Below are 11,959 nucleotides of genomic sequence, written 5' to 3'. Positions count from 1 at the left end.
TGTGTGTGCGTGTGTGTGTAGGTAAGGTTGGAGGCTCATGAGAGAGAAGACAAAGAGTCTGTTTTCACTTAATTTTTTTTCAAAGAACAGTCGCTGTAGCTGCGACTGTCCTATAAAACTACACTCCCATTTATTAGCTGCATATCCAAGGTCTGTTGGAGGTCTTCAGGGCCGTTTGAGGCTTGTAGTCTGGGGCGTGATGCCATGAAGCTGTGAAAACTGGTCCATGATGGGAACAAATTCAACTCAATTTTTTTTTTTTTTTTAGCATCGCTCCAAATTCGCACACATCTTTCACGCGCTGCCAGAAGGGGCGGCAACGGGTGCAACTCCTACGCCTTCCGCATTTTCTCATGATGGTCATTTATTTAGCTTTTGTGTACCAGACCTTCATGTTCACAGTGACACTGTCACAATTTCTCCTTGAGCCATCACTTTCCTTTTCGTCCTACGCAGAGGAACACATTCTTAAAATCTCACCGAGGAAGAGTGCCAGCCAGCTTTAAGCTGTCCACTAAGTCTAAGCTGTATGTCCACGATATGTCTGAGGCAATGCTTACTGCTCTGTCTGTTTGCTCAGCCTCAGCAAAGCCAATTGTAGTTTTTATATCTTTCTCCTCTTTTACCCTTTTTTCCTCTTCCTAGAGAAAATCTCTCTGTTTTACCAGCTTTAAAAGAAAAAGACAAGCTTAAGAAAAAAATATAAGGGAATACTTTTTTAACAGAAAGCAGCAGAAGGAAAGACGGCCGCCTATGGATGTGCCTGTCAGAAGAGTGTCTGTGTGGAAAAGTATCGATCCGAGCAGATGAACCAGTGGTTAGCCTTGGTATGGAGTGTATGAAGATTAGCTCTCCCTCCCCACCCTCTCTTTCATTCCCTCTTTGTTTTTCTCGCTTTGTCTCTTCTCGCACCGTCTCTATTTCTCCCTATCACCCTCCTCTCCTTCCCTGGCTCGCCTCCCTCTCTGCCCGCCTGCCTGCTGCTTACAAACACACAGCTCATTTCTGTCTGGCGGGTCGTCGTCTTGCCTGCTCACTGGAGCCTGCTGCTGAAGACTGAGAGGACCTGAGACACGCATGTGGCAGCCTGCCAACCTGTTTGTGTGTTTTGGATCACTGGTGTCTTTATCCAGCAGCTCTGTGTGTGTGTGTGTGTTTTTGTTTGTGCATGCGTGTCTGAGAGCAGAGATTGGGGTGAGGAGTAATCGGGACAAGTGCTGAATGTGCTTCAAGTATCTTTTTAATCACACAAGGTCCTCAGCACGTGTGTGTGTGTGTGTGTGTGTGTGTGTGTGTGTGTATAAGACGAGACACATCTCCACATACAAATGTACACACATTGATTCTCACCTATTGATTTTGCGATTCTCTTATGCCATGCCCAAACAGTGTATGTTTCACTGTGAGTGTATGGACAAGTGAGTATGTAAGTTAGTGCTTGTGTTATGTGTAGGAAGGGAGAGTAAGAGAGCTGGGCGGCAACCAAACAAATGGCAGCCCCATCAGTCCTGGTAATTGAGTTATACATTCCCATTTAACTCAGTAGTTTCCTGTGACCAAGAGGAAACTTTTCTATTTTGCATTTTGTTTTGCATTTCCCGAAAAGCTTATTGACTCAGGGACGGCCAAGGCCTGATGAATTCAACAGCAGACTTTTATTTGTGACTTTTAGTCCGTTTTCACGCAGCCTATCAAGGTTCTTCAAAATTAAAAGGTTCAGAATGTTTTTAAGTGTGCTATTATTAAATGAAAAACATTTTTCACCTTGCTCTTGAAAGCCATACATAAATATGTAGACATAAAGAAACACCCCGCAAAACATCACGCCTGTTAGTTACTGCAGTCTCAAAGACACTTTGATTAAATCCTGGCCCCTGTTTGCTGGTGGAAACCTTCCCTGATGGACTGCTTTCTCCCATCTTTTTCCTTTCTTTGTCCACCCCAATCATCCTCTTCCTCCATCCTCCTCCTGTTCCTTTGTCCTCTAGGTGTAGCGGAGGTGATAGTTCTGGTGGGAGGGCGCCAGGCAATCGGGATGAACCAGCGTTCCCTGACAGCAGTCACCTGTTTTAACCCCCAGAACAGTAAGTGGTACCCGCTGGCCAGCCTGCCCTTCTACGACCGCGAGTTCTTCAGTGTCATCTCGGCAGGAGACAACATCTACCTGTCAGGTGAGCTAAATCGCCCACTCCAGCAGCACAATTGTAGCTTTCCTGTAGCACTCATTTAGTGGCACAGAACAGGAGGACAGTAGATGCCATCGGTTTGTCACACTGCAGTAGTAAAAGGTTATCCCTGAATCCAAGAACAATTTATTATTATATTTTAACATCAGGCTGATTTTGCTACATCTACATAGTTTCTTACAACAGTAGCAGCATGGCACTATGGTTGGTAGTCATCAGTTATCAAGTCAAATAACAATTTGTGTTATACTTTTGTTTGCTGTATAACTGAATACCTGCAAAACTAATGACATTAGTCAATGTTGGCATACTAAGATAGAAAATATATCTGCTAAACATCACAATGTTCACATTGTCATTGTGAGCATTATAGCATTATGACATTAGAATTTTGCTCCAAGCACCACTAGCCTCACTATAGACTTGCTAGAGACTCTGATGAGGGCAATAAAACTCACTCCCCAAAAGGTAATAAACATTTCCTCTCTTGATTTTATCATGGGCACAGTTTTCTGAAAAAACCCCAAAACATTATGGTTTTAGATAATGAAAAGCAAACCATGGAATTTCTGGTCTCTGACCTCTTTTGGTAGAAACCCTTTGATCATCATGAGTCCTGACAAAGGTCTCCACACTTGACATTCATGGTCTCTTAGTGGGGACATTTTCTCTCTATGACAGATTCTGCAGAGGCTACCCAGACCATTGCCAACTTCTTGTGACCTTTGTGAAACAGTGAGAGTTTTAAAAGGGTGGCTGTCCTCAAAGCTTACTCATCTGTTGCTTTTACAAACTGCACACAACTTTAATGTCTTTCTTTTCAGAAGAGTCCTTTTTGTATGGAATGTCCCTCTTATTTACCTTGTGTGAAGCATTTTTTTAAACTTTTTTTCCCTCTGTCTGGCTTTACAGTCGCCGCAGTGTTCTGCAGTTTATTTTGTTCCATAGTGGCACACTGTGCACTCTGTGACTCCCTCTATGAGACACCTTTAAGTTGCTCCTCCAGAGGTAGACTGAATTTCTCCCTCCACGGTCCATTTGTGCGAGAATCCTGCACGGTACTCAGACCTTGACATTGCACCGTGGAAATGCAGCAGGATTTGTCCTGCGTGTACCTTTCCTCTCCCTTTTTTCATATAAATGTAAATTTGTGTTTGGGCATTGGAACAGGTCTGCATGTGTCCGCTGGGAGTCAGACAGCCGGTGGAGAAATCAGAGGTGTTCTAGCTAGCCAATCAACGGGCTCCGGTCTGTAACCTTCTTCACACCCGGAGCAGGGTCACTGAGTCACGGCTGGTGTTACATGTCAAACTACACAGCTAACAAGGCTGCTTTGAAGACAGTATAGTTTTGATGGTTGGTCGGTTGACTAGTCAACACTGCAGCAGCAGCAACTTTCCGTCTGTTAAAGCTGTCCAACTCACTCACCAACACTTCTGAAAAATATATGTGTAGGGGTGGAGATTTCAGTACAGAATAGAAAATAGATGGAAAAAAGAAAGAAAAACAACTTTTTGCCAAAATTGTCCTACTACTTGATGCCAGTTTTTCATGTATCCAAAAGCTCCCTGCTATATACCATAAAAAAGTCATACAGCCCTTTTCAACATAATAGTTACTAGATACTAAGAAGCTACAGGAACTGAACTACAAGCTAGAAGTTCCTTTTGGACTTTGGACTGTATTTTCTTTAAATCTGCAGAACCTTTTGTATTTCATGTCACATTACTCTTCCTGTATATTTTAGTGGATGTAATAAAGGAATAAAGAGGTGGAATGAGCGTATGACTGCAAAGTAGATGATCCGCCAAATGTTTCACGTAACCCTGATGAAACTCTCTATCTATGGGGAATCTGACAATATAACTTTGTATTTCATTTTAATAGATATTAAAATAAATGTCCACCCTTCCTCTTAATATTTATACTAAAGTCACTCGGTACTTGCTAATTTTGTAGTAAGTGAAAAAGAATCTGTTTGACCAGTCAGCAACGTACAGCTCTAAACACTCTGCCTAAATAGTTCCTGAACCATTGGAAAGTACTTTTTGCTTTAAGCATTGTTCAAAACCAAAGTAGAAGTTCCTCAAAGGGTTCTTGGTTCCCTAGGAAAATTCCTTATTCCTATACATACCGACTTTAAAACTCTTATCTCATCTTTCAGGTGGCACAGAGTCTGGTGTGATGGTGGCTGATGTATGGTGCTACATGTCCCTGCTGGACAACTGGAATCTGGTGTCCCGGATGACGGTAGCCCGCTGCAGACACAACAGCCTGGTATACGACGGCAAGCTCTACACCATCGGAGGACTGTGCGTATCAGGGAACCTAGACCACGTGGAGAGGTAAGAGTCGTGCAAAATCAACATCAGCCCGTCTCCAAACAACAGACACCTCTAGCAGCTCCCAGCTGGTGCCTGCGCAGCCACACACAACTCTAACCCCAATTTGACAGCCATCTCAGGGCGCGCGTGCGGACGGTTCTGCAAAAGTAGGTGGATGCTGAGCAATCCAGTTTGAGCAAATAAATATTCACACTGCGCAGCTAAATGCGGCAGATGGTGTGGCATACAGTAGTGTGGTGCAGCATATTGCAAAAGTGGTTGGACAGGTTTGTTAGCATTTTCTGTGAGAGCAAAAGGTGCAGAGGAATGAATCTGAGCCGGAGCATATTAAATGGTCACAGCTGTGAGTGTTATTGTGGAGCGACAGAGCCTCTTACTTGTTTGTGAGTGGCGTATGAGTGAGAGGATTTGCTTTCATAGAGCAAAGTGGTATACTGTGGCTGATGCCATCCACTTCAGCATCGACACGTCGCCGACACTTCATTTGAAGGTCATCCACTGTGGCCCGTTCAGCTGGGTCTTTTACTTCTTATTTTTTTGGTGTTTTCAGTATAAAACCAGACATACAGTGTCCTCGTGGAGTATAATAATTCCTAGAGGTATATGACTTGACTAGGGATCGTCCAGATTTAATAATCTGATTCATGTCACTTGACTTTTGTAACACTGCTCCCTATTTCTTATTTTTCCTTCTAACCTGGGCTGAGGAGTGAGTTTCAGGATAGAGAGGGGGGCTACCTCCCCTGCACAGCAGAGCGAGATTAACCAAAGCAATCAAAAGAACATTACTGAGTATATTAGAGCAGGCCGCTGCCGCTCATTACCTAGCAGCTCAATTGATCTCCAAAGCTGTTCGCAATGCACAACAGTCCTCCAAATGAAACAGCCTAATTTGATATTTCCCCATAATGCTGCCATACAGTGTCGTTATGACAGGGGGTAGATGGAATATTTGCCCCATAATGGAAACGCATTTGATTCCTCTGTCTCTGAGCTGCTTAATTTGAGAGCTGCCGGTGCATCTGGGGTATTCGCAGCTCCAAAGAAATCAGCATCTCGTCGTGTGATGTGTTTGTATGTGTTTCTCTGTCTGTGCCCTTGTGTGCATTTTCTGTGCAATCATGAAGCTTCTCCGAGGCCCTGATCAACTGGACTCAATTATCAGCCCCGTAAAACTTTAACCTACTTTGCCTCTCTCTAAGAACTGCCAGAGGCCCCTTCTGTTTGGTATTACTGCCCTAGCTTTGCACTCTCAAAGGTTGCAACAGCTAGGGAGAAATAACCCACACACCGAACAAAATAGTTGACTCTTAACAGGAAGGAAGAAAATGCATGGTGCTAGGGCTGAAGCAAACCATTTGTAACACTAGGTCAGGGTCATACTTACCGGCCTTATCATTTAAAAGCTACCAGGTCTCTCAAGCTGTTTGGGCAAATTGTCAGAGAAGTCAACGGGCTCGTTTCTAAGCAACCCAGGCTTTTATTTTGTATTTTTCAGAAACCACTATGTGGAGCGAGAGTCAAAATTGAGTCAGGTGGTCTAAAGACTCCCTATTCTGGGAATAAAATGCTTAAATACATGGAAGTTTGTGCTTTTAGAGAGGGCACAGACAGATATTCATCTAACGCCTGCCAATGTATTATATCGAATTATATTGTATTTGTACCTTTTTATGACAAGATGTGTTGACCTGCTGTGAATGCCTTTACCTTTGTTGATGAACTGTAGATTAATCAACTGGCAGTGTGAGATGCATGCACTTTTATAGAGAGCGGAGCATCTAAGTATATTTAATGTGATGAGCGTGAGTCCATATGTCTCCATGGGGAAAGTACATCTTTTCTTAAGTGAGCCTATGAAGCAAAAATAATGTAGTGGGAGTTTGTGGAAAAATGAATGCAATGAATGAGCGACGTCTACCTCAAATTTTTTTTTAAGAACATGGTATTCATTAGGACTGAATAACAGCAGGGCCAAGTGCTCCACAAGTCTAAATACCCAGGTTCAAGCCAAAATGCAGATTTGCTTCTTTGAGAGATATCCCTACCACTTTAATAACCCTTTTTTTTAAAAAACGTTCAACAATCATCCATCACTTCTCTGGTGGGATGTAAAGCAACCAAGCAATTATGTGACAACAAAGACACCGTACATGGCCATCTTTGTCATGGACTACAAAAATGCATCAGTCTCAGCTGAATAATCTCATTTACCAACAACAATAAATTCTCTATTCAACCTGAAGCAATACCTCACATCCATGCTCCATAGAGATAAGGATGGACGACTTTTAAAAAAACAACATTGGCATTTAAGGTTATTATGAGGTTGTGCAGCCTGACTTTTGAAAGAAGGAATAACTTGTTTTCTCTCTTACAAATGAAAAGTTGAATTCATCTGCAGCTAAATGCACCCTGACTCACTCCCACTGAATTTATTTTAAAATACTTAAAGTATGTGAAGGAAACCAGTATGGGGGCAAGTTCTGCACCTGAATATGCATGTTTGTTTTTCTAAGGAAGAATGAGCCATTTCAAAGCTTAAGGAGGATTTTAACAACTGGCAGCTGGTCTGTCAAATCAACTCACAAGACAGGTGCTATAAATCATGTACAATCTCAGTGGCTTGGGAAAGAGCTTGACAGATTAACAACAGCGGTTTATTTTATAAGACTAACAAACAGCAGTTTATTTAATTCCTTTAATTAGCTTTTTTGTAACAAGACACAGCACACAATCACGATTAGACAGATTATTTGTCTGAAAATCCATTCCAACTTGACAACTATTTAGCTGATGCATATTCTTCTTGAGTTTTGAACTGTACACAGGTTGAAACCTTTTGTTATTTTACTTTATTTACTTTAACTATGTGACTAAATAAAAGTTTATTTTAAACTATTTTAAACCTTGGATTTGCTCCTGTTCCTACATCCAAGTTCCTGAAGTATGCTTCTGCATACACTGAAAGCATACTTTAGCTGAAGAAGATCATAAAGTTTCCATATGAACCATTACATATATCTCAAAGCTGTTGTAGATGATCTAGATCACTTTCAGGCCATTTCTGAAAGCATTTGTTCATATCTGCTTTGATAAATGAGCCCCATTAACTGCTGATCCTTTATTTTGTAGCTAACCACCAGATTTGGCAGGTATGGCTCTGCTGTGAGACACAGTTGGCTGTGCTGCAGCTCAGCATTGTTGGGCCAAAAACTCTAAAGATAGTAGAGACTCCAACAGGGAGGCAACCAGTCCACAGCAGGACTAAACCCTGGCCAGCGGAGATAAGGGAACTGTAACTCGTGCCTTTTATTTTTTATTTTTTTTTGTCGCCTCTGCCCAAGGAGGAAGAACTGCACAGGTCTGAAGTGCAGTTGTAATGTAGAGAGCTAATAACATTCAGAAATCATTAGTCAGTGCATGTGAATGGCTGCCTTGTTTGATATGCAAATGGCTGGTGGAGATTGTATCTGAAGGCTGGGGAATGGCATGAAACGGTGCGACAGCCAGAGTTGATTTGCTCCGCTCATAGAGTGATTGATGCGGAGATTGTTTACACACGCAGCCAATCTTTGTCATTGTGTATGCGTCTGCATTTCTGCTCGCACTCGGTGTGTTCCAGTATTCATTGTACCTTGAGTATATGTACATATGCATGCCACTGTGCGCGCACTTGTATTTATTTGTGTGTCCATCTTGTGTGTCCGCATATATCAGCCGTCCTCAGCCAAGGTTTCTCACCTTCTAGCTCTGGCTCTCAGCACCCTGACTCCTCATTTGCAGTCCTTGCCTGCCTCCCTCACTCCCTCATCTCCGTCCATCTCACTGAGGGTTTCACGCTCCTAACCGTGAAATTCACCCGCATTCACAATTATGTCTTCAATCAGAGCCATCTCAAAGCTAGTAGGATGCAGTCTTTCTTGGGAAACGGCAGGAGGTCCAAATCAGCACTCAGAGGACCAGGCAGGCTTTATTCCTTACTCCACTCTCTACACTAATGAGTGACAGATTTTTAGGGATGGGAGCAGTCAAGTTCGGGAGGCTTTTAACTTGCAATCAGGTACCCTCGGCCTGCATGCTCCGCGGCATGTTGATCCTTTGGCAAACCAATATGATTGCAGATATTGAATAATTCATGGATGTCTAATGATGTGTCAATCACAGATGGTTTTGTTTTATTTATTGCGCACTATGCACAGGTTTGTGCGTCCTCCAAGCTCTATTGCAAGTTAATATTGCATGAAGACTGTTAGCAACATGACACTGAGTACAGCATCTAGCTTTTCTCAACAGGGATGTTGTGCTGTTTGGCTAACAAGTCTGGAGGAGGGAAGATTAATTCGCAAAGATCATGTTCTCTGGCTTCTTTATGGCTTTTCAAACTAAAACAACCCTTTAAATTGCAGTATATAAATAAATGCCTGTAAAATCTCTGGAAAAAACTCCATTGTTGTTGTTTTTCAGGTTCATTAACTGGTACTCTTGTTGTTTTTGTAGAAACGTCCCTGCACTTTACCGCTCCACTGTGAATAGTTATTCAGACATCAGTATTCTATCATCTAATGCTGATTTTCAGAACCGTGGTTTTTCCATCTTCGTGAAGGTTGTTTAGCTCAGCCTTGCTCTGACTTAACCAATGCTTGATCTGCTCTTAACACAACCCTCCACCATCTATTTCTTGAGTTTTACTTTTTTCCATTAAGTGGCGTTATACTTTGGACCCGCACAATGGGCCGTTTCAAGAATGTGGGCTTAGTCTGATGCAGGCAGTGTATCGTAATGCCTTACGGAGATGCTCTGAATGGCTCCGGGGAAATTTTATCAACTCAACCATGACCAAGAAGAAGATACGACGAGATGGTGATTCCAGCGGGAGGTTTCATCATGCCTCGCGCTGCACACAGTTGAAGTCTTCTGTGGGCTGCTCCGTGAACTGACAAGTCCTTAAGTACTTGATGTCCGCTGGTGGTGCGCTCGCTGGGTTGCCAGTCACCCAGAGAAAGGTCCCCTTCTGTGGGACGCCAGGGGTGGGAGAGACCCCACGTCGCACTCACAGACGGAAGAGGCTACAGCTGCTCTTTAAGTCGTGGTGAGCCATGGTGTGCCTCCTGGCTGCCCGTATGAGTGCGCTCTGACAGGGATCTGCTTCTTTTGTCTGCAGGCAAAAAGAAGCTGTCAAGCAGCCAGAAAGAGGAGCTCAAGGCTGGTCCGCTCCATTCAAATGTACCCTGTTCACACATACAATCCACTTCTACATCTCACTCTCTGAATGCAGATACATTTTAAATGCACACACCACATGTATACAGGCAGCTCTCTCAAACATACCACACAATGACTTGAATATGGAGGTCCTTCTTTGTCCATTTTCAGCTCCCTGCCCAACAGCACTCTCTCTTGGAGACATTGGGGAAATAATCAGCAGGGCGTTGATGCTAATAACAACGGAGCGCCCCGTCGCTCTGCAGCCCCGGGTGTTCGGGACCCTGCAGCGAAAGAGGGAAGGAGAGAGAAGGGGAGCACGCCAATAAGAGTTTAGTAGCGCAGAGCCGATGGGACAAGATGAGAGGAGCGTGTAGATGCAGGGGCCCCCAGGTGGGCTCTGCACAATCAGTCACACTGGAAACAGTTGGCTCATGTGAAGACACCCTTGCTCTTCTCTCCCAGCCCTTCAAGCCTCTCTACAGCAATAATGAACCGATGAGCTGGTGTGCATATCTTTTATATGTCTGTGGGTGTGTGTGTGTGTGTGTGTTACTCTGGATCAGTTTCCACATACTAGGTCAGATAGTGCCTCGGGCTAGTTTTGGAGGGGGGGGTTAGCCAGCCCCCGGTAGCCCCGTAGCATGGCGCTGTGGTCGGGGACAACGGGCTCCCAGAACCCCCCTGCTGAGGCGGTTCCCCCCTGCCGAGCTAATCCCCTGCTCCTCAGGATTAACCAACTTCACAGCGCTGGCCCCTACTGCGCTGTCAAGGCACCGGTTCACCCTCCAATCCTACCCCAGCCACCACCACCCACCATCCCTCCCCCACACTGACACTTCCACACACCCTCATTACCGTTCTAAAATGTCAGTGTTGATTTAAACTTCTCATATCTCTGTCTCGGTGTCTCTCACTGTCCTGCTCACTCATTTCCTTTGCACGTTTTGATTTACCACAAATCCGGTTTACGTCACAGCTAGCCAGGTTTCAAACCGTGCAGCAAATTTGTTTGAGTTGTGTAATCCATCACAGTGAACAACAAGTTACATTACAGCTATGAGGTAATGCAGTGTAGACTTTTTCAATGAATCTGCTTTTAATTAGCAATAGTTTTGACATGAGTTTGTTGATCAAAAAAATATTTATTTCCAGTAATTTTGATAACCAGTTAAGTCATTTCATCCCTATTAAAACCTGATTGTAGCTTCTCAAATTAATTAATTCTTTGATAAAATAATCAGCATATAAAGGTAGAATAAAAATAATTGGTAGGTGCAGCTCTAAAGGCAATACCACAGCAGTGACAAAAATAATGCAGATTTGAGGTACACTATGAGACTACAAGATTCAAATTGATTTCCAAATATGAGGTTCTACTATTGTGCAAAATGTATTAGAAAGTTGTCGCAAAAATATAAAGTGTACACATTCCGCCTTTGTTTTAAGACATTTTAATGTAGTTTTGTACTTACTGTATGTAAGTGCACAATCATTTCCCAGCTCCATGGAGGAGCTTATCGTGTCTCTCAGTGATTTTGAGGCTCCAAGGCTGAAAGAGAGCGGGCCCAAATCAGGCAGATCATCACATCTCTCTCATATTTCTCTCTATCCATGCCTTCTCGCCTCCCTCTATGCCCCCCCCCCCCCCAGTTTCCTCTTTTAACCCACAATCTCCATCCTCTCCCACACCTTCTGTCCCATTGCTCCCTCTGTCTCTTCACCACGCTGATTAGGTGGGCAGGAGATGATGGGTGTATTTGGGGCCTGCGAGGCCGGTGATGTCGAATCTGTCTGACATGCTCGAGCAAAGACAGTGTCTCCTCTTCATTGTCTTCTAATGGGGCGCTGAGGTCTCGGAGACATGGAGGATGAATAGATGCAGTGAGTGTGCTGTGCGTGTGTGGTGCGTGACAGTTATAGAGAAACATTGGCGAGCAGCGGCAGGTGTTGCCTGAGGATGGTATTAGGGAAAGGCAGAGAGAGGCTGCAGGTAATGAGTATGCGAGCTGCATGTGCTTCCGCCCTCGTTGATAACCCGATTGGGGCGGGCTGGCACTCTCGGACAATTGGTAACAGCCTTTAACCAACAGGCAGAGTCATTTTTCTCTCTTTTGCCTCTGTGTCCTTTGTTTATCCTCCTTTCTCTCTCTCACCTTCCATCTTTTCCCTGTCAAAACCACACAGGCACACACCATATATTTGAAAAAAAACGTGGGCCAC

General features: G+C 43.8%; 1 protein-coding gene across 2 annotated transcripts in view; it reads left to right on the top strand.

Annotated features, from left to right (window-relative positions):
- Positions 1-11,959, top strand: part of LOC118340742 (kelch-like protein 29) — a 194,566-nt gene that overhangs the window by 160,753 nt on the left and 21,854 nt on the right. For both annotated transcript variants that reach the window (XM_035678867.1, XM_035678868.1), the window contains exons 11-12: positions 1,989-2,171; positions 4,351-4,531. In XM_035678867.1, coding sequence (XP_035534760.1) covers positions 1,989-2,171; positions 4,351-4,531 — 364 coding nt within the window. The remainder of the gene's footprint in view (positions 1-1,988; positions 2,172-4,350; positions 4,532-11,959) is intronic.

This window comes from Morone saxatilis, unplaced genomic scaffold (assembly GCF_004916995.1).
Source record: "Morone saxatilis isolate NCDOM2014 unplaced genomic scaffold, NCSU_SB_2.0 Contig7, whole genome shotgun sequence".
Classification (NCBI taxonomy): domain Eukaryota; kingdom Metazoa; phylum Chordata; class Actinopteri; family Moronidae; genus Morone; species Morone saxatilis.
The sequence above is the reverse complement of the archived record's forward strand: the minus strand, read 5'-3'. Positions and strand labels throughout refer to the sequence as shown.